This window comes from Mustela erminea, chromosome 18 (genome assembly GCF_009829155.1).
Source record: "Mustela erminea isolate mMusErm1 chromosome 18, mMusErm1.Pri, whole genome shotgun sequence".
In the NCBI taxonomy this organism is placed as follows: Eukaryota; Metazoa; Chordata; class Mammalia; order Carnivora; family Mustelidae; genus Mustela; species Mustela erminea.
Window position 1 is genome coordinate 61,705,134 of NC_045631.1, and position 22,524 is coordinate 61,727,657.

Genomic DNA, 22,524 nt, shown 5'->3' on the forward strand with positions numbered 1-22,524 from the left:
GATGGGGAGGCAGCCGCCCCAGCGTCCAGTGAGCTCGGCTGAGCCGTCTCGTGCCGAAGCCGGCCGGACCGCCGGCTGGTCCTCCCCGGGCGGGGAGCCCCTCCATGGGACCCCCTCCGTGGGCCTCCGAGCGACGTGGAGGCCCGGCCCCTGCGCTGTGTCTCTGTGCCCCACAGCGGCCGGCGCGCTCCGCTGTTCCTGTTCAGCGCGGTCGCGCGCACCGAAGGGGCCTGGGTCGCGGGCAGGAAAGCATCATTTAAGAATGTGGAGGGTCCGGGCGCCTGGGTGGCTGGGTCTGTTGGGGCTGCGACTCTTGGTTTCCGCTCCGGTCATGATCTCAGGGTCCCGCGATGGACCCTGTGGGGCCTCTGCTTCAGGCCTGGTCTTCCCTCTGCCCCTGCCCGCTTGTGCTGTGTCTCAGAGAAACGAATCCTACGACAAGCTGGAGGAAGGTGGAACTTCTCCGGGGGCAGCGGCCCGACCCCGCTGTGTCTCCCAGAGACGCCTCAGCACGCAGGGCGGACGCCATCGTGCAGACGTGGCCTCCCGGGGGCACCGTTCCGTGGCTCGGCGGCACCCAAGCCAGTGACCTGTGGCCGTTCCCAGGCACCTCAGGGAACCGTTCCTCTGGGGCGGGGGCTGGGGCCTGGCAGGGCACACGGGGTCCTGGACGCGGGCGCCGGGCAAGGGGCCGGCAGACGTTCTGACGGCGGCACCGAGGCTACGCTGAGGCTCCCCGGTCCCGGCCCCGCACAAGCTCCGGACCGACCGGCCCATGCCGCTCGCCACCCGCACGGCCACATCCAGGGCGTGGAAGTAGTTGAAGGACAAAGGACCCGTGACCACGGGCGAGTCCTGCTCGTGAGGAGGCCTGAGGCCGAGGAAGGGACGGGGAGCTGCGGGTGAAGTCACTTCTAACGCTTCCGCCCTTCCGGGACGGTGTCAGCAAGCGCTGTGGGGCTCCGGCCCCGGGTCCCCGCCAGCTGAGGGGGACACGGGGCCACATGCGGCTCTCGGCAGCGGCTCCCCCCGCCCCCCATCCCCGTGACGTTCTGTCAGCACAGGGACCTGTCCCGTCCCTTCCAACAGTCCCTGCTCCGGTGCGGGGCCCGGTCCGGAGACGCCGGTGACCGTGTGCCCACGCAGCAGAGGGACGGCCACGGAGCCTTCCCGCCCCGGAGGGCGGTCTTTCCCGGTGCTGGTCGGTTCTCACTCGCCCGGGAGGAATCCGCAGTCTCACCAGCTCGTGTGGTTTCTGTATTGGATTAAAATCTTTGCACCGTGAGTGGCAAAACCTCGCGGGGTAATAACGAGCTTTAATTACAGCCTCAGGCTTGTTGAGAATCAAGTTTCTTCCAACTCGCTGCCCAAGCTGCCCCGCTCCTTCTATCTGTCCTTCCTCGCCGTGGGGCTGCCATGTCCCCCGCAGGGGCTGTGGCGAGCAGAGCGGCTTCCCCAAACCCACAGACCAGCCTCTCCGACAGCACCCCTGCACCTGGCCCCGGGGAGGGGGGACTCCGCCCCAGGCAGGACGGCCGAGAGGCCGCACAGAACAGCGGTTTTCCGGGACGGAGGCAGGACGCCACCACGGACACAAACAAGCCTTTAACCCGGTGGTGCGTGTTGTTCGGGGAGCCCTGACCACGGCGACGTCTCGGGAACCGGGTGTGACGACAAATGACACGGACGACGCGGGACTCGGCGGCGGGGCTGGGAGAGGCGGCGGGCGCGGGAGGGTCAGGCCTCGGGGTCGGGAGGCCCCCGGAGCGGGGGACGTGCCGACCGCGCTCGGTGTAGAAGGGAAGAAGGAACAACCGGGAGCGCCTTCACCGGAGGCCGCCTGGGCAGCGAGTTGGAAGAAACTTGATTCTCAACAAGCCTGAGGCTGTAATTAAAGCTCGTTATTACCCCGTGAGGTTTTGCCACTCACGGTGCAAAGATTTTAATCCAATACAGAAACTACATGAGATCACCTCTTTCGTGTTGTGGGTGGCAGAGCTTCACGCTGCAGAAAAAGCAAGCAGGCTCTCAACAGGAGAGAGGCTGATCTGCGAACAAGATGGCGACTCGTGCGGACAAAGCCAGGTGCGGCTGGCCTGGTGCTTCCGGGACACACAGGCTCCTGCCCCAGCAGAGTCCCCTCCAAGTCCTACGGTGAGGTCCCTCAGTTTGTCTCCAGGGAACCTACCGTGAGAACACACAGACCAGAACATTCGCGATGGTGACAGAGGAGGTCCCCGAGGTGCCACGCCTCACGCCCCGCAGGAGATCCCCAAGGTCCCACATCTCCTGGGTCTAATTTCTCCCTGTTCTCATCACTACCCCAAGCACCCGTTCTGAGTTCCATCAGGTGCACCAGCGGGAATCCCTGTACGGACTGGCTGTCATGAGGAACAGCAGAGACCGGGCCTGACTGCCGGAGGGCTTCCTGTAAGCGGAATCCCACAGTACGCACGCCCCAGGCCTGCCGCAGTGAGCGTCTGCCGCGACGCGAATCCCCGTTCTGGCAGCAGCAGCGGCTTCCTCTCCTCAAGGCTGAGCGCCGTCCCCCACGACCTCCACGCGCTTCTGGATGGACATCTGGGTGGTTGCCGCTTCTTGGCAAGGCTAACAGCGTTGAACGAGGTTTCCACGTGTTTTACGTTAAGCCCCTAGACGTGGAATTGCTAGGTCACAGGATATCCATTCCGTTAATAAACGAGTGCGCTCTCCAGACGGTGTTCCGCTGAGACCGGCGTGCGGCCCTCCGGCTAGACCCACACCCTCGCCACCACGGGAATCGGCGGATGTTACCTTTCGCCTCCTGGTAGGTGTCCGTACCTGGGAGGTGTGACGTCGCTGCTGCTGGGGTTCCTCCCGCACCTCCGCTCGCTTCTCCCTCAGACACAGACTCAACGTTCCCCCTCGTCTGCCACGCATGTTCCAATGGTGTCTTTTTAGGAACCAATGTTTTAATTTTGGTAAAGCTTCATGACTTTGTAAATGGTTCGTGATTCTCATGTCCTCGCTGTTTTTGCTGATCCTGGAATTGTGAAGGTGCTGCCTGCGTCCCTCTAGAAACTTCCGGTTCCGGCTGTTTCTAGGCTTACATCCGAGACCCCACCGGAGCAGTGTGTTCTGTACGGCGCGAGACTCCTGCTCTTTCCTTCTTCTTTGCCCATGTGAGTATCTGGTGGTTCCGCTTGTTGAAAATACCTTCTTTTTCCATTAAATGCCTTTGGAGACATTGTTGAAAATCAATGCTATTGTCTAATTTTCAACGTATTTCTGGATTCTCCATTCCATGGTCTCTCCTGATGCTGTGGCGGTTTCCTGGGCCCTGTGAGTCCCCAAAGTTTATTCTTTTCGAGGTTGTTGAGGCCATTCTGGGTCCTTTAATTTTGCATGTGAATTTTAGAATCAGGTATCAATTTCTGCAAAGAAGTTCAATCCACAGCTCGGTCTGGGCAGAACTAACATCAAAGTCATCAAATCTTCCAACCCATGAAAGGGACGTCCCTCTGTCCCTGTTATGGGTTTTGTTTAATTTCCTTCTGCATTTGCTTGTACTTTCCAGAGGACATATACGCTTTCTCATGTTTACTCACAATTTTTTTTTTTGGCTGCCATAATACATGTTTCTTTCTTTTTCCTTTTTTTTTTTTTTTAAGATTTTATTTATTTGACAGAGATCACAAGCAGGCAGAGAGGCAGAAAGAGAAAGGGAAGCAGGCTCCCCGCTGAGCAGAGAGCCCGATGCGGGGCTCGATCCCAGGACCCTGGGATCATGACCTGAGCTGAAAGCAGAGGCTTAACGCACTGAGCCACCCAGGGGCCCCCATAATACAGGTTTCTAATTGTGTTTTTTTTTTCAGTTGTTCGTTGCAAGTGTATAGATTGTGTGCTTTAGTGAATTCCACAAATTTTGACATACCATTTTAATTTCATCAAATTGAATTATTTTTCCTGATTTCTTTTCTGATTTTTTCCCTTGGTTGCTTAATTTTCAAATATTTTGGATTTTTTAAGATGTGTGAATGACTTCTAATTTAATTCTATGAGGTTATAAAACACACCTTGTGTGATTTTAATCATTTGAAATGGATCCGGAGCTGTCGGTCATGTACCTTAAAGGAACGTGTTCTACAGCTGAGTGTCACGTTCTATAAATGCCGGTCGGGCTGAGGGGCTAATTCGAGCCCTCTGCACCTTGCAGGACTCCGTGCTTCTCTCAGTCACTGAGATGGACCCAAAAACCTCCAACTGGAACTGTGGAGGTAATGTGTAATTTGCCTACTTCTGTCTGGTTGTGTTCATGGGTTTGGAGACTGATGAGACACACAGCACACATCAGGGTCTGCTCCGTCCTCCTGTGACGTGACCTCTACCCCATGGTGCAGATCACACTTGCACGGAGTCAGCTGTGTGACAGCAAACCCAAAGAACGGAGGTCCAGTAAAGCTACCGTGGAGAAGTGCGGACTTAACAGTAAATAACCAAAATCAAACTGAATTTCAACACATGTGTGAATGCCCAAGGACCTCCTGAAGCAACCCGGGACCCCGAGACGGCGCTGCACACAACAGTGGAGGTGGACGTCAGAGCCCCCCAGACGGAGCTGCCCCACGGGGAAGCCAGGGGTCACGCCCTCCAAGGAAGCACAGCCAACCCCACCTACGAAAGATGAATGGGCACCCCTCGCCCCCATCCCCAGAAGCAAGCAGTGTCCCAAGAGCAAGGCACCGAGAGGACACGTTTCTCACGGTGACGAACACGTGACGCACACACAGCTCAAACCGAAGACACAACACCCTTCTTCCGTGTTGCACACCCGCCACCCTAGCAGCGCGCCCCAAGTGCACACCAGCCCCTGGGGACACGTGGGCCGGCAGGGGAGGGCCAGAGGGAGCGACAGGCCCCCTCAGTGGGGGCAGAGAGGGCACACGGAGCCAGCAGTAAGCAAGTCAGCCGCGTGCCTGGCACACTTTGGGGCTTCCGTCCCCTCCGTGTGGGTTCTCTCGCCACAGAAAAGCAGACAGACCTGCAGCCTCTGTCCTGGGAGCCCCCGCCCCCCACGAAGGCTCTGCACGCCTGGCCCGGCTCTGCGCCAGATTTCCCGCCTTGTGCGAGAGACCTGACCCCGGGGACCAGCGTCGGCAGCCCATGCCCTCCGCGGCCCCCACACCATGCCTGGAGCCCCGGGACCCACATACTCGAGGACAGAGTGGGTGGCGGCATCTGGGAGGTAGCGGTAGAGGAGGAGGCTCTGGTCCACGCGGACGACCCCGCCGCCCTTCCTGAGGTGGTCGTAGAAGAACAGCAGGTCCTCAGGCACACCCTGCAGGGCACAAAAGACGCGCCATCCATCGCTGGGTTTTTGACAGAAGACGCACCCGTGGCCGACGCTTCCCCCGTGTGCGTTCCTTGCGGCCCGGCCGCCGAGCACGTGGGGCTCACGTCAAGGCGGGAGGCACTGGTGTCGCCGTCGCGTGTGCCCGGCAGCCCGAGGACCAGCCCTCCCCACTGATGGGGTCTCTCTCTGCGGGCCCGAGAGCTTTCTTGGGGGTTTCCCTGGCTCGTGAGACCGCAGCCTCCAGCCTCCCACTAGCCCGGTGGGCGGCCGTGCTCAGCCTCGACCACGGAAGCTGGATGCCAGACGCCGGGTCTGCTCCCTGGGCTCTCCTGGATCCCGCAGCGGACGTCGAGGTGCGGAGGGGTCTGGCTCTTGCCCACCTCCCTGGCTGTCCACAGCGTGGCACTAGGGGTGTGACCTCGAGCGGAGCCGGCAGTGCGGGGGCCTCGTCACTGACGTCACCAGGAGACGTGGCTCCAGGCACAGGCTGGCGTCCCAAGCGGCACCACAGGGCAGGGACGAAGCAGACCGACCCAGGATGGAAGCCGTGGCCTCACGGTCGCGAAGTCCACAGGACAGAACGCGGGAGGGGCAGGCGAGTGGAAGGGAGAAGATCCCAGAACGCAGAGACTGCGCCGGGAGGAAGCCTCCCCGAGCCGGTACCGGACAGAGACACCGACCCCCGACAGCGCCACCACCGGCCACCGGGAAGTGGGCGACGGATTTGGACACGTCGTAAAATAAACGGCCAGTCCTTCAGCACCTCAGTCACCTGGGAAACGCCACTGCAGGGCCTCTGGGGCGCGCGGGGAGGGGAGGGCAGGCGGCCTCCCCTCAGCTCTTCCCGCCGGACAGAAAAAGCGCATGGGAAGAGCCTCTGCCGCGTGGCCTCTCTGGGCCTCCAGTCCCCTGGGCAGTGACGAGCCTTCTCCAGGCCTTCCCACGCAGGCCAGCCGGCTCTCCCAGGGCCAGCTCGGAACCAGCAAGAACCCTTCTGTTACTTTTCTCTTGGCGTAAGGGCCTCCTGGGGGCATTCAGATTCCCGAGCCTGGCGCCGAGGCTGCTTGCCGAGGCTGCTTAGCGCAGCTGGACGCGGTTCCGGGCCACGTCTGTCCCCACCTCCAAACCTCAGACTCCCGGCCCCCACCAGCCGCCTCTGCTCGTGCCTTTCCTGATTAAAGAGCCGTCCACCTCGCCCATTCCTGCTCACCACCGTCTCCGTGCCCCCGGCCCCAGCACACTCGCAGAGTCACCGGACCACACCCGGGTCCCCTGCTCCGTCATTCAGCACCTGGAGTGCCCTTCTCTCCAGAGGAGACCCTGGGCTTTAGCCCTGGGTAGACCCTGGCTCTTCACTGGCCCAAGGAGAAGCACCTGAGGGTCAGTCCCCAATGTCCAGTTCTCTGAACAACTTCGGCTTGACCGGTTTCTCTGGGGATGGCATCAAAGAACCGTGGAAACATTTCTCTTGGTGGTGGGCTCTGCTGCCATCTGTGATCTGCCTCCTTACGCCCCAGACCCCCCACTTGCCCCAGCCCCACCACAGATCTAGTCCTGGCCCCTGACCCCTTCCTCCCAACCCCCAGTCTCTGATACCTGGTCTCTGACTTCTGATCCCTAGTACCTGAAATATGATCTCTGGTCCCTGATCCATAGTCCCGTAACTCTGATTGCTGGTTCCTAGTCTCTAGGTTCCTGGTCCCTGGTCCTAATCTCTGGTCCCTGATCCCTGATCTCTGGTCACTGAGCCCCCATACAACCGGATGCCTGGGCTTTCTTTGCCCCCAGGGGCTTCTTTTCCAGGAAGAATTACTTTGAGCTGAAAGTCCTGACATACTTTGAATTCTGAGACTGCTCAGGGCTGCGAGTTAGGCTGTGTCAGATCTTTAGATCAAGGTTTCCCAGGGAACGTCTCCTAATGACAGTTTCTGGGCTATTTTCTACAGAAGAACACGAAAGCATGGATTCGTGGTCCAACAAAAACAGTGGCTTCCGTAGCACCTGCCAGAAGCGGGGAGACCTGCTGGCTCTTCCCTCCACCAGGCTGCTGTCGCACTCAGGGAGAACTTAGCTGTGCCATCTCTCCCGCCGTGGGGTCTGCTGCCCCTGGTGGAGCTGAAGCCCCTGGGACTGGGGGCCCTGGGGCAGGGTTGTACCACATGCGCACAAGTTCTCTCCATTGTATGGATTTGGCGGAGAATCAGGAGCACAGGGATAGTGTCCAACACCCTAAGACCATGAGTCCGCACACATCCGTGACAACACGACCTGGTCTCCCATGCCAGCAGGGGGTGAGACAGTACGGACCCACGGGCCTGCGAGGGGCGGCCAGGCCAGGGCCAGGAGGAGCACGGTGGGATGGTGGCACACCATCTGCTCAGGCCAGCCCTAGGAATGGGAGGTGCTGCTGGGGGCAGCCTGCACGGCAGGGAGACCGGCCTGGGGCAGGCCCGATTCCCGACCCACGGCAGATGCTGCTGGCTGGTCCCCCGGGGGCTCTGGCTGGTAGATGTGTGAGAACAGCTCTCCTCCTGGAGGCTGAGTCTGGGCAGCTGTGAGGGAGTTGGTGCAGCATGGGGGGGCAGTGGACGCCTCTCCCTCCAAAATGACAGGCAAGGAGGGAGGCTGGGTGAGGTCAGGATGGGGCTAGACTTGGCCCTGAGCTGAGGGTCCACGGGGCCGGCCCTGATGCCGACAGGAGGGAAGCAGACACATGGCAGAAGGGGCTCACAGCAGCACAGTGGCCAAGGTTCCAAGGCCTGAGTCGCTGCCCCTGCCTCCCAGCCCGGGGTCTCCAGAACCCTGTGGCCCAGACCCTCTGCTGCCTCTGTGCGTCCAGGCTCCCTCCTGCCCCCAGCCCAGCGGCTGGTGGGGGTGGTGGATATGGGGCCTCATCCCAGTCCAACAGCAAAGGCCTGATGAGCCCTTCACAAGCCCACTCTACCTCCTCCCACTGTGGAGACCAGACCTCACGTTCTCAAAGCCTCATTTAAGGGAAAATAAACAAACGGACCCTAAACTTAGCTTTTTAATTGGGTATAGGAGCATCAACTGTAAGACCGATTGTGGGGAGTGGGGTGGGGCCAAGGGAGCCCAGGAGAGAGGTCGGGTCTCGTTTCTGGGGCCCATGCGAGAGCTCAGTGTGGGCTGAGCGATGCGGGTGGGGCCCCACAGGTAGGAGAGGCTTTAGGGAAGAGCCCAGCCTGGTCTGGACAGAATGCCCAGGGCCACCTGTCCCTGTCCTGCAGTCACCCGAGGCAGCATGGCTGAAAGCTTTACACCAGGATGAGGAGGCCTGGGCATGGGCGCCTGCAGCCTCACACAGGAATCCCCAGCGGGTGCCAGGGCCCCGGACTCTCTCGGGGAAGCTCGGCCCAGCCAGCTGCAGGAGGGCTGGACCAGCCTTTACAGAGATGTTTCTGAAGCCCCTGGTCCCGGAGGAAGCACAGTGCCCACGCATGGGGAGGGCTGGGGGCTGACACCCCGGCGGTGACGGCACCTCCCCTGACCCGAGGAGGGACCCGAGGAGGGACTTACCTGCCCGCCTTCATCAAATGGGCCCACGTGGAAAAACCATGCTCGGGAGCAGAACCAGGTCGGCATGATCACAGTCGGGCCATGGGACGTAAAAACCTAAATACCAGAAAGTAACAGCTCGTCACAAACAACATACAATTTATTTCCCACAAAATGTAATTCAGAAAGTGACAAAAGAATTTGCTCTTCTCTGTAGGAAGAGACGTTCAAGGACTTTACAGCCAGACCCTCCATGTGGGGGATGGCAGAAGAGGGGCCCCAAGAACCAGCGGCTCCACCAGGTCCTGATCCTGACCCTGGGGGAGCGCTCGCTGGCTGTGTTCGGGGAGGAGACCCCCCTGCTTTTGACGGACGGTGAAGTTTCACATGGAGGCAAAAGTAAACATGTTGCTTTCAGTTGTGGCAAGAAAGAACTGCCATGTTCCGACGAAACGGATGGGACCCTCCAAAGACACGAACCTCGAGAACTGACTGAAGCAGCAGCAGAAGCTACGGCCAGACCCACGAGAGGCCGGGGAGCACCGCCAACAGAAACACTACGCCCATGACGTCCCACAAAAAACGCAAAGGTCCGGAGGGTCAGCGAGCTCTGCCTCACGCTGCACGAACTGACACCCCCGTCGCAGTCTTGCACACACGCAGGCGGCGGGGAGCTCTTCCTGACTCAACTCTGTGCGACCAGCTCTGCCCGGATCCAAAGCCCGTCAGAAACACCACAGAACTGCGGCAGGACCCCTAGGAATACAGCTGCAAAATTCCTCGACAAAGAGAGAGTGAATGGAGTCCGCTGTTGCAGAAAAAGGGTTCTACAGCACGACCCCGTGGAGTTTACCCCAGGACGGCAAGGTTGGTTCGACACACAAAGACACGCCATATTTGTAGACAAAGGGTGAAACCACATGACCATCTCGACAGATGCAGAAAAAGCTTTTGACAAAAGTCAGTGCCTTTTCATGACAGAACTCATCCACCTGGGACTAGACGGGGCCCTCGTGACCTGTCAAAGGGCATCTGCAAAGCCCCACCACTGATGCCTACGAAAATGCTGAAACACTAAACACTCTTCCCCAAAGATCAGCGATAAGACGATACGTGCTCTCACGTCTCGTGGACACTGTGCTACAAGTTCTAGGCAAAACACTTAGGAAATGAGAAAAATAAAAGGCATTTTCTAATACTTTGGGAATGAATTAGTGAAATGGTCTCAACTTGCAGCCGACACAATCCTGTAAGTGTAAAACCCAAAGGCATACGAACACACACGCACACCCTTGAACTGACAAGTGAGTTCAGCAAAGGTCCTGGACATGAGACTCACATACAAAACTCAACTGTATTTCTATACACTCGTAATGAACAGCCCAAAAACAAGATTAAGAAAACACTTTGATTCACAACAGCATGAAAAAGATACTCAGAAATAAACGTAGTAAGACTTTACACTGAAAATCATGAAACATATTTTTTAAAAATATTATTTATTTATTTCTTTGACAGACAGAGATCACAAGTAGACGGAGAGGCAGGCAGAGAGAGAGAGGGAAGCAGGCTCCCCGCTGAGCAGAGAGCCCGATGCGGGACTCGATCCCAGGACCCTGCGATCATGACCTGAGCCGAAGGGAGAGGCTTTAACCCACTGAGCCACCCAGGCGCCCCATGAAACATCTTCGAAACAAATTAAAGACCTAAATAAAGGAAGGATGTCCCATTTTCATGGGCCAAAAGAGTAAATATTAAGATGTCAATATTTTCCAATTAATATACAAAATAAACCTAAGTCCTAACATAATCCCAGCTGTCTGTCATTGCAGAAAATGATAAACTGGGCAGTGGCTGTGCCCGCAGCGGTCGCCCCCCGCCGCCAAGCAGGGTCGCGCCGTCCTTGGGAGCCAGGCCCGCAGCCTGGGCTGTGCCGGCCCCTTGAGACCCAGCCGGTGGAGGCAGCTCCGTCCTCCTGATGAAAACAAACGGTGGCTGGAAGGCGTCATGTGTTGTGCCGGCGGAGAGTGGGGCCCAGGACTCGCAGGCACTTCTAAGGGATAAAATCTGGACTCAGGCCAGCGGCAGGTCAAAGGCACGGCATGAACAGGCCAGAACCTCAGTCCCGGGCTGGATCCAGAATCCAGAATCTCAGGCAGTCTCTCCCTCGTGGTGCGGCCTGGAAGCCGGTGGGAATTACGCCGCAGCCTGGGGCCCCGGGGAACCAGCTCCCCCGCCGCGGCCAGGAAGCCTTTCCCCAAGTTCTCGGAGCGCCGCTGTGTCGCACAACATAGGTGTGAACTGCACGGGTCTGTGTACACCGGAATTTTCAAAAATCAATACAAGACAGTGCTGTAAACGCATTTTCCTTATGATTTCTTAGTAACGTTTTCTTTTTTCTGGCTTATTTAACTGGAGGAACAGACCTAATACATGCCTTACTGTCGTTACGCTATGAAGCTTCTGGCCAACAGACGGCTATTAGCAGTTAAGTTTTTGGGGAGTCAGAAGTCACGCATGGATTTTCCTGCAGAGTCGGCTCCCTGAAACCTCACGCTGTCCGAGCGTCGACTGTACCTGGACGGGGTTTCCACGGTCCTGTGAGGACAGGCCCACCTCCTCCCACAGGCCACAGAGCAGACACCCGCTCTCCGCGGCAGCTCCCTCCGCCGCCTGAGCTGGCTTCCGTGACGCTCGGGGAGGACAGCATCACCTGTGCTTGCCTGGAGCCTCCCTGGCTCTGAGACCCCTCACTCCAGCCCACACATGTCCACCCCACGTGGACGGCTGTTAGCAGTTCGTGGGAACGCAGGGTCCACCACCATCACTGGGCTTCCTCTTCGTGGGAAGCATCCGTGGCCTGTCTGACCGTCTCATAACTTGCATTTTCCCGGGGACGAGGGGCGTGCAGAGCCCTGAAGCACACATCACCATTTTACACAGAACGAGCCAGGCTGGGTGGGTCCACGAATCTGCACGTGCGGCAGGCCTCAGAGCTGTACCCCGAAAAGAGGAAAACAACCGGTTTTATTTTACTAACAGCTGTGTTAACCTGGGGGCAACTAAGTGTTCTCACCCGTAAGTGTTTTTTCCAGGCATCTGTTTACGAGACAAACTCCGAGACACAGAGGGGCTCGCACACACGCACACCGAGCCCCGAGGGCTTCTACTGCTCTGCCAACGTGGAGACGGGCCAGGGGGGAGGGATCCGCCTGCGGTCCCCTGCTCCCTTCGGAAGCCCCGCATCTCTCCGTGTGGACAACAGCGGCCACGGGGTCAGGAGATACCCCCTCGTGGAGTTTTGTCTTTGGAAACTTGAGAAGAAATGAGCCAGAGCGGGGCTGAGGCTGGGCACATGGGCCCCGTCCCAAGCACCGTTTCCGGCACCGCAGACTGCCCTGCAGCCTGCGGGAGCCCGGAGGTTGGGAGGCCGGCAGGATGGGGCCTGAGGGTTCAACAGCCTCTCAGAAATTCACCCGACGACAGTTCCAGAGCTTTTAGACTGTGGATGAATCTTGTTTTAATTTGATGCTGTGTGGGGCGTGTGGGGGAAAGGGCCCAGCAGGCGGTGAGCGGGGACCGGGGGCGCCAAGGAAGGCCAGTGACCACTCCCAGCACCGTTGCCCCTCCTGCTCATCCGCACTGTCTCCCTGGACTCGGGCTGCGGTGGGCACCACACACGGGGCTGGTCCGGCAGACACACAGCTCTGGAGGCCGGTGTCGGAGCCCCGAGAGCTGCTGCTGCCGGGAGCCACCTTCTTCCGCAAGCTCTGCCGTCACTTCTGACAAGGCCACTGGTCCCATCACAGGGGCCTCACCCCATGGCCTCCTCTAACCTGATTGCCTCCCGAAGGTCCCCCAACTCTGCTGTTGAACGTGGGGGACACAGACATGCCGCCGTGACAGGCACACGCTTCATCTCCAGTGTGGGGGTGCTGAGAGCGCTGCTCCGTGGCCACCCCCAGACCCCTAACTGCCCCCAAGCTCCTGAGCGTGCATCCGGCTGCCCACAGGCATCTCCCCTTGGTTATGGGACTTGTGTAGTTTCACTGAAGGATGCAGCAAGCTACACACGTGTATACACAGCTGGAGAAACTCACCCACGTGTGCACGCCCGAGCCACACACCACTCCTGGTTCTGAGCTGGCCACCCCTGCAAGTTTCCTCGCGCCTGGGCCGCCCCCCATCCCCAACACAGGCAACCGCCGGTTCACTTTCCGTCACAAGTGGCGGCCGGCATTTCCTAGGGGCTGTGCACTCGGGGTGCTCACGCCCACCCTCCTCCTCTCTGCTGTCCTGCGCTCCGTCAACCACGCGTGCTTTTCCACGCGCCTGCGGATGGGCCCGCGGGCAGCCCAGGGCGTGTGGTCTCTGTGCAGACGGAGCACGTGGCGGGGAGCGGGGGTGGGTACGTCGGGTGCAGAACAGGAGCTCCTAGAAGACGGCTCTGCTGTCCCAAGGTTCTTTCTGCGCCGGCCGGCCACATCCCACAAACGCTGGGTCCCACGGCATTCGTCACTTCAGACTGCTAAGCGGTAGACACACACCTGTCTCACTGGGCACGCCACACCCTCCTCATGGCCCTGAGGCTGTGCTAATTTGCTGTCCAGACACCAAACCTGGTAGAGCACGCGTTCAAGTCACCGGTCCCCTTTTTACTGGGATGTCTGTGTCCTCAGACTCCGCAAAGCTCCGAGGAACTCTCCCACTGGGGACTCGAGGCCTTTGCTGGACATGGTGCAGCCACACCCCAGTGTCCTGGTTCATCCTTCACAACATCCACTGGGCTGATGAAGCCCACCAGACCCCAGGGACTGGGGTCCCTCTCGGGGTCCCTCTTGGGACCGGAGCAGCCGTGTCTCACCCCATGGCTTCTTGCCTAACCACGATCACAAGGAAGTTTTTTTCTGTTCTCTTCCGTAAGCTTCATGGTATTAAGTTTCGCATTTAGTCCTAGGATCCGTTTTAAGCTAACTTGTTATAAATGGTGTGAGCTTTTTCAAGTTCAGTTTTCTCGCACGTGGACACATGGCTGTCCCAGGACATCTTCTCCACTGACCCTGTCCATAAGAGATCAGTGGTCTGTGTGTCTGTCCTTGTGCCGACACACAGCCATGGAGGCCGGCAGTGCTGGCCTCTAACTCTGCTCTTGTCCACGTGGATTTCGGTTGTTCTAAATTTTTCCATTTCCAAAAGATTTTGCAATAAGTCGGTCAATTTCTTACCTTTTTTCTTCTTCTTTTTTTTTCCCCAAGTTGGTCCATTTCTGCGACAAAGGCTGCTGGGGTGCTGAGCAGGGTCGTGTTGCTGTTCGGGCGGGTCGGTCTGGGAGGACCTTCATCTTCACAGCACCTGCGTGCCTGCGTGCCTGCCGTCTCCCGTCACAAGACCCTCAGGCCCCTCTACTAAGACCCTGTCCTACATATGGTAACTTTCCAGGGGTGTCCGGAAACGGCAGAGCATTCTCCCCACTCCTCACCTGGGGTCAAGGGAAGTGGTGCCAGGGGCAGGGAAATCTGGCTGTAATGAGACACAAGACAGCCCCACGGATGCTAACATCAAAGACGGACACCACCAGACGCAATCTCAGACACGGGGAAGGGACGGTGCGCACTCCTACTTGCAAACAGCAGTACGGGTGCCCAGACTATCTGCACAACCAGCCATGCCACCCTGGATGTCCCAGGGAAACAAGAGCTATGTCCACGCAAAACCCGCGAACATTGCAAGCACAACGGACAAAACTGGAAGCAACCCGAATGTTATTCAACACGAGTGACAGACACCATGGAACAGAGCGCAGGGGGCCTCCCCTCGGCAGCTCCGAGCACAGCCGTGAGTAGACAGGCAGTGGTGGCCTTCACGGAGTCAAGGAAGGCAACCTTCATCTACACAAAACCCTAAAGACAGGACTTCTAATCTCTAGAGACAGAAATCAGACCAGCGGGCCTGCAGCTGGACCAGCTCCCTGGGGTGGCCTGTCTGGCTCTGTCAGGGACCACGTGCCTTGCTTTCTGCAAATCAGGTTTTTGGTGTATAGGGGGTTTCGAGGGTCCTGGAATCCAGGGGCTCCCCGTCCCCAAACACTACAGACGGGCCCATTTTCTAGCAAACCCAAACATATCAGTCCCCACACTGTGCTCCATTCCTTATTTGACTGTAAGAAAAAACCGGTTTCATAATGCTATTTGGGAACTTTTGCAAAGCAAGACCTAGGCATCCTGTTTTCAACTCCTACTTCGTGAAAATCCACAGGCATTTTCTGGTAGGTTGCCTGCAGCTGAACACCTGATGCCCAGTCCCCAAGCACATGGGTTTCGGGTGTGGGAGCTCGGCCTGGTGGACAGGCAGTGAGTGTAACACACATGATTCTGGGGGCGCCTGGGTGGCTGTGGGCTAAGCATCTGCCTTCAGCTCAGGTCATGATCTCAGGGTCCTGGGATCGAGCCCTGCATCGGGCTCTAGGCTCAGCGGGGAGCCTGCTTCTCCCTCTCTCTCTGCCTGCCTCTCTGCCTACTTGTGATCTCTGTCTGTCAAATAAATCAATAAAATCTTAAAACAAACAGACAAAACCACACACACGATTCTGAAGACTTAGTATGAAAAAAGAACATTATATCTCATGGGTCTTTTTCTATTGGTTCCGTGTTGAAGTAACATTTTGTGTATATTAGTTAAATAAAATATATCATTATAATTAAACTCATCTACTACTTTATACCTTTTTAATATAACCATTAAAAAACCACTAACTCTATTTGGGCTTGCATTTTTGGCTCATTATTTTCCTATTGGTCAGAACCAAGCGTCTGTCTATAAAGCAATCGATCTTTCTTCAGCGACGCAGACGGCTGAAAGAAGTAGGAGACACACAGCAGAGGCCGATCTGGGACGGCGGTCACCTCTGGGCAGAGGGAGGGCATCTGGGAGCAAGCGAGCACAGGCCCAAGCAGGACGGGCCAAAAGTCAGCCAAAACGGGGGAGAAGGGGATTATTAACACACTTAGCCCAGGAAGTTCAACAGCTCAGATACAGCGGACTCACCCCCTGAGAGATGCCAGTTCAGACAGAAAGCCAAACAGTTAAACCGTGGAACTCATAACCTAAAACCGTCACGGGTGCATTCTACCAAGCATTAAAGCAGGGGAGAACACCGATCTCACAAACACCTTCATAAAATAAGGGAGGGAAGAGTATTTCAACCCGTCTCAGAAGGTCAGAATTAACGTGCGGCCAAAACCAGACAAAAATACCACAAGGAAACCACAACGCGCTGTCCCTCGTGGACAGAGGCGCGCGAGTCCCTCACAGATTGTCGACAATCTGATCCAGACACGCGCCCGTCTTGACCACGATGCGCTGATCTTACACGTTCAAGTTTGGTTTAACATTTGAGAATCAGGAAAAAAATGATCATTTTAATAGAAACAGGAAAAGCATTGGACAAAACGCAACACCCAATCAAGGCACAAGGCACAACCTCTCAGAACACCAAGAACAGAAAGGAATCTACTCAGCCTGCTAAGGGCCACCATCTCATTTGCGGTGAAAGCCCAAAAACCGGCCTCTGGACCGGGATGGCGACCGGACAGCCCATTCCCGTGGTGGCCCGGCAGTGCGCCAGCTCTGCCCGGGACAACAGATCGGGCCGGACTGTGCACAGAAGGCAGAGCGGGGCCGGATCTGAGGCGAGCAGACCAACCCTTACCTCACCCCACACGCGGCATATACCTCAAAGCGGGCGCGAGTGCTAGAATTACAAAGCTTCTAGAAGACGCACATAGGGAAATGCTTGCAAGTGGAGCCTAGGCAATTTTTATAAAATAGAGCAAAATTCTGCAAGATGAAAAGGAAGTATTAATAGCCTGGATTTCATCCAAACTGAAAACGTCACCTCTTCGAACGATCAGGTAAGAAACGAAGGGACCCCAGGGGCTCCGAGGGAACGCTCACGTGTCCGCCGGGCACACCGATCTGGGGAGGGACGTGTTTCTGGAGTCCGAGAGAACTCTCACAACTCGGGGAAACGGGGAAGAGCAACGGTGTGCGCGGGGCCTGCAGACGCCCCACGGAGGCGCGAGGGTGAACGGCCCGACACGTTCCGCGGGGCACAAAGACCAGGCGCGGGCGCAGACACGGGCAGACTCACCGCGGCCCAGGCTGGGACTGAGGCTCTGGGCTGCAGCAGTCCTTTCCGAGGGAACCTTCCGGAGCATGCTAAGAGGTCCACAGTCAGAGCGGCTGGAAAGGAACAGCCTTGCACGCGTCGCCCTTCACGGGTTCCCCCGGCTGCTGAGCCCTGGATGGCCACGCAGGCCCTGGGCATCACACTGGGGCTCCCTCCCTCCAACCACAGGGGCCACGGCGCCCCCCGGCGGCACCCAGCAGACACCTCCAGCCCCTGGAACAATGTTCTTGCCCAGACCCCCACATGCCGTCTGCCCCCTTTTGGCTAGTCCTGGCCTCCTGCACCTGTCCCCCCTCCCCGGGCGCTTCCTGAGCGCAGTCCCCGGCACAGCCCAGGTCTGAGACGCTTGCGGCCAGCCACCGACGCTGACCTTCCCGCACGGTGTGCAGCCCGCCTGCCGGCTTCTGGACTCAGGCTCCCAGGAGGACAGACCTGCCTCTGAATCAGGAGGGCTCAGAGGCCACCCCACCCCGTGTGGCCACACTAGGCCTGCCATGACCACGGCCCGAGGCTCATGGGCCCACCCAGGAAGCTTTCCTGTGGACAGCAGAGCCACCCGGCTCAAGGGGGGCAGCTTAGGGTGCTCAGCTCGGCCTGCGATGCCGGACATGACTCTGTCCTCCACGGACCGGCTGCCCCTGGCCGGGCCCTTGTGTTTTCACCCTCAGGAACCAAAGCAGAAGGGGTGAAGGCCAGCGACCCCAGAGGCTGTCTGCGGGTGCACACAGGGGCTGGGGTCAGCAGCCCCACGTGGCAGACTCCCAGAAACGTCCGCAGCCAAAGCCAACACCCTGCTTCTCCTGCGGGAAGGGAGTTGAAGAAAACAGGGTTTCAGATTTCAGAAGGTCTCTGCCAACCCGGCTGTTGGACGGGAATGGCTTTGGCTGCAAAATGCATGTGGACCTGGAGACGGCCCGAGGCCACTGGGGTAGGAGCCACGGACGGCGCAGTGCCCACGGGCCACACCTCGCTGGCGCCCAGCCTGTGGGTGCAGGGCCCTCACTCCGTGAGAGCGGTTCCTCCTCAGGGCTGCAGCACCTAGTTTCTCAAGCTCCAAGCCCTTCATGGAGGCAAAGACCCCTCTGGGCTCCCAGGCCCAGGAGTCCCTCAGAGGCACAGCCGGCAGAGGGCCCGCGGGCCACACACAGGCACTGGTGGTCCTGTCCGTGTGCGCAGCAGGCAGAGGTGGCTGGGCCGGGCCAGCTCCAGGCACCGTGGTCGGGAGGTGACCTCTGCCCTTTCTCACACAGGATGCAGGCACTGGCATGTGTGAGGTCTGTGCGGAGAGGTACAGGGCGTGTGTGCTCACCCGCAATAGAATGGTGTGCACAGGGAGCCAGGGTTGCGCGGCTCAGTGCTAGGAGCCTGTCAGGGCGACAGTCAAGAGGGAGTCCTGGAGAAAAGTCTGTCCCAAGGGCCGGGTTCCCACGTGCATCTGGAGCTCTCGCTGACGCGGGTGACCCAGGACCAGCTCTTCCCGGGTGCGCGTCACATCTTTGCCACGGCGGACGGGGCAGGTCCTGCTGCTCTGGGCCAGTGGGCTCCTCTCGCCACTGCCGCCGGCCCAGCCCATCCCCACCGCCGCTGGCCCCGCGCTCCACACCAGCTAAGGCCGGACGAGGTGCTGGAGCTCACGGGTGCGTCTGGGCAACAAGACTACCCTGGACGCTTCTCACCGGCGGCTCTTCCTTTGTTTTATCCAGAAAACGCAAGTGCTGAGGGTGACTTGAGTTGCCAGCTCCAGCTCTAAACCTACCTGCGTTTCCTTGCCCTGTTCACGCAAGCTTGACACATCACAACGTGAACTAATTCGGTGTAAGGTAAAAAACAACTTCTCCCTTGTGCTTACAGTGAACCCCCCGAGGGTCCAAGCTCAGACACCCCCAAGCCCTTCACACCCCGCGTGGGTCTGGGTGTGTGTGCTGGGCACCACTGTTCCAGCCGCCCAGCCTCTGCCTCTTGGGGCGGCTCGGTGGTTCTGAGCCACACATCCTGCAGGGACCGGACTGCTGCTCTCCAAGGTAAGCAGGAGCAGGAAAATTTGCTTAATAAACGTACAACTCCCACTTTTCTTGAAATTTGAAATCTGGCCTCTGGTGCCTCATCTGCCAAGTGGTAAAGCAAGTCCGGGAAGGAGGAGACTTGGCCCTTGGGTGTGGGGGGCTCCGCCAGCAGGAAGGCTGATGGCAGGGGCGAGCCTGGCATGGGATGGGGAGCAGAGCCCCTAAGCCTGCCTCCTGCGGGGCTGCCTCCAGACCCCCCAGAGCCCCCTAGATCTACGCACCTCCACCCCTGCTGTGGGAGTGCCTCACCCCTGCTGCACTCCCGGGGGCTGCACTCCGCTGGCGGCCGCGCTGGATGGACTCTGTTCAGTGACAAAGTCCAGACACATACAGGGGGAGAAACTAGCAATTACTTCCAAACTAAGTTTAGGACACTAACGTGCCAGCAGCCCCCATCACCCGTCCCCCTAGAGGATCCCAGACGCGTCACTATTCGCTCGGCCCCCCATGGCTGTACGTGCTGTCGCCTCCGAGCTCATGTGTGGCGTTGGGCCCCTCCAATGGGCTTTTTGTTTCAATTTCAAGTACGTACTTTCCGACTCTTCTGTTTTAGGATAATTTCTATTCTCGCTGAGACTCCCCCGTACGTCATTCTCAACGTTACTTCCCTTTAAATTCTGAAACCCTGTTCCCCTTGGCTGTTGACGGTGTCTACAGAGAGGCAGTCACCCAGGGCTCTGCTGCGCCCACCTGTGCCCACGTGGTGGCAGACGCCACGGACGGCTTCTCCGCCCCCAAGCGAGCGGGGCACCTGGACACTGCACATGCCGCAGGCTTGGCCACCCAGTGACGCTCCCCACACCTCAGGTGACCGGCCCATGTGTAGGCTGCAGGGACAGGCTCCAGGACTCACTCTCCGTGAGGCTCTCCCGTCTTCCTGGAGCACACTTGTGCTCCTGGGTCAGTCGCAGGTCCCTCCTGTGTGGCCGTGTGCAGACCCCACAGCGCTCCAGTTTCCAGATAGCTCTTGAAATTCTGGGGTGTCTGCTGGCCTGCTTCTAGCCCCAACCAGGGCCCAGCCCAGGGGCCCAAACCCAGGTGCAGGGACTCCAGGCCAGTCTTCTTCCCAAGGGCAGGGACGCCCTTCCCAGGACGGACGGCTAAGACGGCAGCCCTGGGAGGCAGGTGTGGCTCTGCGGGGTAGGTCGCCCAAGGCGCGGTCCCAACAGCAGCCCCGCAAGGACCCTTAAGGGAGGGCCTTCCCGGGCGCGCTGTGTGGCAGGTACCGAGCGCCCGCGTGCACGTGGCCTTTCCTCAGAGTCCCCGGCAGTGTGACCGCGGAGCAGATGCCCCGGGTCTGGGTGGGGAGGCCCTGGGGGTCGTTGAACCCTGCGGGGGCTCCAGGCTGCACTGCGGGTCGCTGGGCCATGAGGGGCGCCACGCGGAGCCTCCTGCCGAGGCCTGTGGCCGGGTCGTTCGGAGGAGGCGGTGGGTGGAGGCGCGGGTCCAGCTCCGCAGACAGCAGGGCCGGGGTCACGGGCGCGCAGGGGCTTCGGGCTCCACACGATGCTCCCAGGCGCAGACCACGCGCGCGCCGGCCGCCTCGACCCCAGGGGACGGTCCCGCAGGGACAACCGCGGGCCGCGAGACCCCCGTCCTCGTCCACTCGGAACGGACGGGGTCTTCGCTCGGGGACGAGCTCGTCAGCGTCCTCAGGCCCAGCGCACCGGACCCTGCGCCCCTCGGGAGGGGAAGGCACAGGACGCCCCGGGCCGCCGGCGAGGGACCGGAGGGCGCAAGTTCGGAGCTTGCGTCGGGGCGCCTGGGGGGGGTCTAGTGCGCAGCCCCCGCCCACCGCCGGGCCACCGCCGGGCCACCGCCGGGCCAACCGTGAAGCGGCCGTGGGCCCCGTTCGTCCCCCTCAGCGCCTCGCAGGGCACCCCCGGGGCTCACCCTCCGTCCCCGCGTGCGCGCGCCCCACGGCCCGCAGGGCCCTCCGCCCCGCCCTGGGCTCTCACCGGCGCGTCCCACGGACCGTCCACGCGCGGAGACGAGCGGCGGGAACAGCCCCTGCGGGCCGGGCAGGCTCAGAGGAGCCCCAGAGCGCGCACGCACGCACGCACGCCGGAGCCCCAGAACGAGCGCGCGCACGCACAGACACGCTCCCGCACGCACGCTGGAGCCCCGGAACGAGCGCGCGCACGCACACAGACACGCTCCCGCACGCACGCCGGAGCCCCGGAACGAGCGCGCGCGCGCACAGACACGCTCCCGCACGCACGCCGCCGCGGACGAGCACGCGCACGCACACAGACACGCTCCCGCACGCACGCCGGAGCCCCGGAACGAGCGCGCGCACGCACACAGACACGCTCCCGCACGCACGCCGGAGCCCCGGAACGAGCGCGCGCGCGCACAGGCACGAGCAGCGGGGCGTGAGCACGGGGCCCCGGGGCGGGAACGCAGCGGCGCCGCGGGTCTCCGGTCATCCCCGCGCACAGGGAACCCCAGAGCACCGGGGGCACCGCCAGCCCCGGGCTAGGAACAGGCTCCAGCCCCGGGCTAGGAACAGGCTCCTTCGGCCCCTCCGTGCGGTCACGGGGCGTCTCCGGTGCCCAGAGCAGGAGGCAGCCGCGGCCGAGGCTCAAGGCTCCCGCCCCGCGCTCCCCCAGGCCCGTCCAGGCTTCCTCCGCTCCGTGCTTTGACCTTCACACTGACCTTTCCACTTCCCGTCGGGGGACGAGGAAGGAACGTTTCCTCCGACCCCGCAGCGAACCAGACGATTCCCGGGCCTCGGCCTCCAGCAGCACAAGGGCCTCCCTCGGGCCTCGCCCACCCGGGTCGATCCGGTTCCCGAAAGCGCCGAGGGCGAGGGCGCAACACCCGCCAGTTCCCGGGGCTGCGTCTCTCCGGCCTTTCCCAGAGCGCGCACCGTCCCCTCCCGCGGACCCCTGCGCCCCCAACCCCATCGGACGAGACCAGACGGTGCCCTCACCCCCGCGCTCCTGGGCCCTCCTCCCCTCACCTGCTTTGGGGGAGGCCCCCGCATCCTGTCCCACGCGGTTCAGCCCGAGCGAGGGGGAGGTTTTGGGGGCCCCTCGCGGAGGCCAGCTGTGCCCTCCTGAAGATGGGGGCTCCGACTTGGTGCCCGCACACCCGTGTCGGGACTGAGAGGCGTCTCCCGAGTTCCTCTCCCAGCGCCAGCTCCCAGGGGACCAAGTGCACTTCTTCACTGAGCGCTTTTTAGGATGACCTCCCCAGGACTGGAGGTCTTCAAAAATCAATTAAAGGCAGAACTTAAAAGAAGCCAGGTCAGAAGCCAGGTCAGAAGGTTTTCCCCCCCATGAGAGTCTAGAAGACACAGCTTTGTCTAAGTCGCGACTGTTTTCATCTAATCTATTTTTTATAAGTCATTAAATGTTATTCTTTTCCATAGGAGAGAAAACACCCATCATAAGAGTCATGGAAGGGCACCTGAGTGGCTC

At 59.9% G+C, this 22,524-nt stretch overlaps 2 protein-coding genes across 17 annotated transcripts in view; one reads left to right on the plus strand and one right to left on the minus strand.

Moving 5' to 3' along the window:
- The window catches only part of B3GNTL1 (UDP-GlcNAc:betaGal beta-1,3-N-acetylglucosaminyltransferase like 1), a 110,912-nt gene that overhangs the window by 39,631 nt on the left and 48,757 nt on the right, over positions 1-22,524 (minus strand). For all 16 annotated transcript variants that reach the window (XR_004280370.1, XR_004280371.1, XM_032319689.1 and 13 more), the window contains 2 exons: positions 8,870-8,965; positions 5,193-5,317 (listed from right to left, as the gene is read on the minus strand). Coding sequence is in view for 14 of the 16 variants with exons in the window: in XM_032319689.1 (XP_032175580.1) it covers positions 5,193-5,317; positions 8,870-8,965 (221 nt within the window). In the remaining 2 variants the exon portion in view is untranslated. The remainder of the gene's footprint in view (positions 1-5,192; positions 5,318-8,869; positions 8,966-22,524) is intronic.
- LOC116577045 lies at positions 1,380-13,324 on the plus strand. The gene is made up of 4 exons (XM_032319706.1): positions 1,380-2,154; positions 9,066-9,367; positions 9,461-9,715; positions 10,681-13,324. The coding sequence occupies exons 1-4, from the start codon at positions 2,060-2,062 to the stop codon at positions 10,791-10,793; spliced, it is 765 nt and encodes a 254-aa protein (XP_032175597.1). The 5' UTR covers positions 1,380-2,059; the 3' UTR covers positions 10,794-13,324.

Coding starts and splice junctions, on each gene's coding strand:
- LOC116577045 (XM_032319706.1), top strand. CDS start 2,060: ATGGCGACTCGTGCGGACAAAGCCAGGTGCGGCTGGCCTGGTGCTTCC. Junction 2,155..9,065: donor AGTCCCCTCCAAGTCCTACG/GTGAGGTCCCTC, acceptor TCTTCTCTGTAG/GAAGAGACGTTCAAGGACTT. Junction 9,368..9,460: donor AGCAGCAGAAGCTACGGCCA/GACCCACGAGAG, acceptor TCAGCGAGCTCT/GCCTCACGCTGCACGAACTG.